Source organism: Torulaspora delbrueckii, chromosome 4, assembly GCF_000243375.1.
Source record: "Torulaspora delbrueckii CBS 1146 chromosome 4, complete genome".
Taxonomy (NCBI): domain Eukaryota; kingdom Fungi; phylum Ascomycota; class Saccharomycetes; order Saccharomycetales; family Saccharomycetaceae; genus Torulaspora; species Torulaspora delbrueckii.
Window position 1 is genome coordinate 2,521 of NC_016504.1, and position 4,219 is coordinate 6,739.

The following is a 4,219-nucleotide window of genomic DNA, read 5'->3' on the forward strand; positions in this document are numbered from 1 at the left end:
TTGGAAAGGACGAAGGATTTAACAACTGGAAGTGGTTAATACAACGTACTCCCGATAGTTTAAGCTGAAAGTTAAAATCGGTCAGTTATTCTTTTACAACTGTCCCGGATTCACAAGGTGTAACAGTATGCTGCACATATCTTAATCGTCAATACATCCGTGATTTCCACTTTCTTGCGAGTCGCGAATCGAGAGCCTCATTGACAAGCTGCAAGAGTATTTTTACATGCCTTCTGTTGAGGATATTGCCTGTGGTATTCTGAGGAATCGCCGTGTGTCAGTCGCGGAGCCCATGGGTGACATTGTATACAACGAACCTTCTTCTTTTTTCGACTTGATCCCGCACCAATACCATGGGGACATCATTCCAAATTTTCGGCAAGGAAAGAAGGGAACAGCGGCAGTTAGAGCGTTGGTTGAACTTGTTTCGAATGAGGTTGCACCCCTTCTCATGTGGATGGTGTATTTTGGGGTCGGGCATCCTTACCGCTTTCCTGAGCTTCGACAGATGGCTTTCGCCGGCTCTCAGCGAAACGTTTACGTCAATGACACAACACGTCGCTTGCAGCTTTACAGTAACTATAACAAAAACAAGTCGTCGAACATCGTTCTCAAGAGGATGGACGGTGTAACTTCGGAATACTTATTCTATTTCATGACAGTGCTAAAACAGATGCAGTTCTGGGCTCTAGGTCCTGACTACAAGCCTATCAATATTAGCGTGGAAACTAGGGTTTTGAAAGAGAGTATCTCATCAGAAAAAAAGTCCGAAAGGGCCCTTCGTACTTACCTGTTTGTCGACACAGCGAAGGGCGATCTGGTTCCGTACAAGCTCTTTCGTAATCTTTTGGATGAACTACCAGAAGGAGACAGAACGAGGTTGAATTTTCGAGAACTGCGCCAAGCTATGTGTGGCGTGTTAAGATATTACTGTAATATGACACTACAAGATCAGAAGGACCTTCACGAGTCTCTTGTTCATGAGCTAATGGCAAACCATAGCGTACTGACTGTGTTCGAAACCTATGCAGTTAACCACTTCAATATGTCTTCTCTTAGTGGTTCGGGAACGACAAACTTGCAACAGCGTGCTTCGGAAAGGTACATATCATGGCTGAATCTCGATGATGGAGCCAGTGTCGAAATGTGGCCATCGGATGACTTTGCAAACGAGAATTCGACCCGAAAGTTCAAACTATCATCGGAATACAGGCGTTATGAGGATCTGGAGGCTGCCGGTCGGAAAATCTTTGGCCCAGAGTTTTCATTTCGGGATGAAAACCAAAGGACAATCACCAATGATATTTACATGGGAGAGCTACCTTCCAGAGTAGTACATGCGCCAACGGGTTACGGTAAAACAGAGATGTTCCATCTGCCACTCATCGCACTAGCTTCAAAGAAAAACTGTAAGCACGTATCATTCGTCTTTGTACCATATACCGTCATTCTGGCGGACTCGATGAGGAGGCTTAAGAGCAAAAACCTTCTTCGAGTTAATGATGTTAAACATTTCATAGACACCGGATACGACGGAATAACAGATGTCTACGTCGGTGTTTTCGACGATCTTGCACAGACCCAATTTGCTTCCAGAATTGCTGAATGGGGCTACGCCAATAGCCTCAGATCAACAGAAAGAAAGATCAAGTTGGGTTATGCGATTATCGATGAGTTTCACAACTTTCACCTTGAGAAATATCGTAAGCCACAGTTCGAGCCGATTAAAAGATTGAGTTTTGACGGGTTTGAGAAGTTACTGTTTTTTAGCGCCACCGCTCCTGCCCAAATAGCTGACGCGGCCCTCCAATCAATCGGATTCATAGGCCAAGCCACGAGTTTGAGAGAGACTGTCTTGGCAGAAAAAGAGTGCATGAGAGGCATCAGGGGTTGTTCAACTCCCATGAGTGATCTAGTCCAAAAAATTCCTTTGAGCCACGTTTATAAGGAGTTTAAGCATGTCTCTAAGCCTTATCAAGTGGCTTTTAAGCTCTTAAAATCTCTGTTCATGAATGAACCACAAGCAAAAGCTGTGGTCCTTTTAAATTCCAAGCGGATGGTGGAGTGGTTGGCGAAGGAGTGGGAGTTGGATTTAAAAATCGTTTGGAATCACGGTGAATTAAATGCGTCAGAGAAAGCTAGGCGCGCAGACTCATTCATTCGGAATCAGAAGGAGAATGTCCTCTTGGGAACAAAGCTGGCAACTGATGGTATTGATGTGCATAAGTTGAAAATGGTCATTATGGTCGACTACAAGCCAACCATCATTGAGTTCCTGCAGGCTGGTGGTCGTCTAAGGACCTGTGGCATGCTATACGTACTGCTAGATCCGAAAACTGCCTTCAAGAGAGAAAAGTCTGACATGGCTCCAATGGATTTCGCATGCCCTACTACTCAAATGTCTCGATTTTATGGCCTACCTCTGCGTAACACGGACCTTCATCACTTACAGTGCTGCGGCTCAACTAACTTTCTTCCGGCAAATACAGAGCAGTTGGTACTGAGAGTCGCAAAGGCTGCCACAAATACTGCTTATGAGACAAAAAAGGACAAAGATGATCGTTTGACAAATAATAAGCGGAAAGCTCCTGATCTGCCCTTCCTCTCCATGGAGAAAAGAAGAATGAACAGACTTTTCCATAGAAATGGCCATTATACGAATATTTTCGATCATATGGGACATGGAGAGACGTTGGCTCAGTGTTTGCAACTCAACGGTATCAGTTCTCATTTCTGGCCATCGGGCACTTTGATAGAGAAAGGAAGCTGCCCTAACTGCCTGAAATTATCCGGACTGTGTGTGTGTCCACAAGACCCAATGACTTACAGGCAGATCGCTTGCGAGGCGCTTGCGGTTCAACGGATGGTACTAGACGATGAGCAGTACAAGAAGCATCTGGAAGAATCAAAACCGTACTTTTTAGATCCAGTTGGCTATCTGTTGATTTATGACAAAGCAAAACAAAACCTTTATGACACCGTCCGTTCGCAATATGTTTGGTTTGAGAATCTGATAAGGCGAAGGGTGATTGTTGCCGCAGAGTGCCTGCATGGCATGAAAAATAGTTCCTTGTTCAATTACACAGCAGAACAGATTGAGAACATTTATCTTGACAAACGGGCTTTCATGAAAGAGCAACAAACAGAAGCTCTTGAATACTTCTGGTGTTGGGAGAAACGTAAATGCGCAAAAGTTTGGGAAAGGGAAGGTCAAAGGAGGGCACTAGCTTCGCTTCATCAATTGAAGACCATGGCACACATAATCGCTTATATAGTGATAAAGTGGACTGAGAAGGCAATTGTGAGGAAGATGCGCAGACAATGGGCCCTAACTTGGCCTGAGGTCCATCATGTCGCCTCTGGCGAAAGATCTCCCTGATAATCACGAAATGACTCTCTCTGGAGCATTTCATAACACCAACCAATATATGTTATAGCCAATAAATTTTTTCTGCTCCTTGTCTCGGGTTACCCCATCATGGGTGTCTAGCTTCTGTTTGATTGTTCGATTGTGACCTCGTCGCCATTTTCACTTCGCGATGAGATCAAAAATCTTAACCCATAATGCAGATAAGCGTTAAACAATGAAGGGACGAGAGCCAAAGATGGGCCAGAAGAACGCCAATATGCCTAATCACTCTCGTTGAGAAATGCTGCTAACTATGGCCAGTCAGAGCAATCCAAGGTGTCCAGATCGGTAATGTAGTGAAATGAATTGACAAATGTGATACTGGGAAGTGGTTCAGTGAGGTACAAAGATCATTGTGCCGAACAGAGGTCTGATGAGCTTTTAGCGATTCTGTTAGCTTTGGAAGTCAGTGACAGGTCGTGTAACCACAAGAAGGGAAGCACAAACCCAACTGAATCAATTCCGCCTAATACTTAACATGTTCAGCGGAAGATGCTAGCGTATCTAAGGGGATTTTCGAGTGAGGTTTATCGTGTGTTAAACATTTGTGGTATAAACCATCTTTGTATTGTTAAATCTCAATGAGCTCAATGTGCAGAGACTGGCGACCTTGGAAATAACTGCATACTTCGCAGATCGCTCTGATCACCTTGGACACTGAAAGATAATATTAATGATATCTTTGACTATGATGAGTTGCTTCATACTTCGGTCAATTGGAATGACCAGATAGTATTTGATGGGATAAAAATTAAATGCGGAATGAAATACAACAGAAGATAGGTGCTACTGACTTTGGATTTTATGACA

General features: G+C 43.9%; 1 protein-coding gene across 1 annotated transcript; it reads left to right on the forward strand.

Annotated features, from left to right (window-relative positions):
- Positions 1-226: 226 nt before the first annotated feature.
- On the forward strand, positions 227-3,379 carry TDEL0D00100 (uncharacterized protein; the record flags this gene model as incomplete). The annotated part of the gene is made up of 1 exon (XM_003680757.1): positions 227-3,379. One exon carries the CDS (start codon positions 227-229, stop codon positions 3,377-3,379), a length of 3,153 nt encoding a protein of 1,050 aa, XP_003680805.1.
- Between the last annotated feature and the right edge of the window lie 840 nt (positions 3,380-4,219).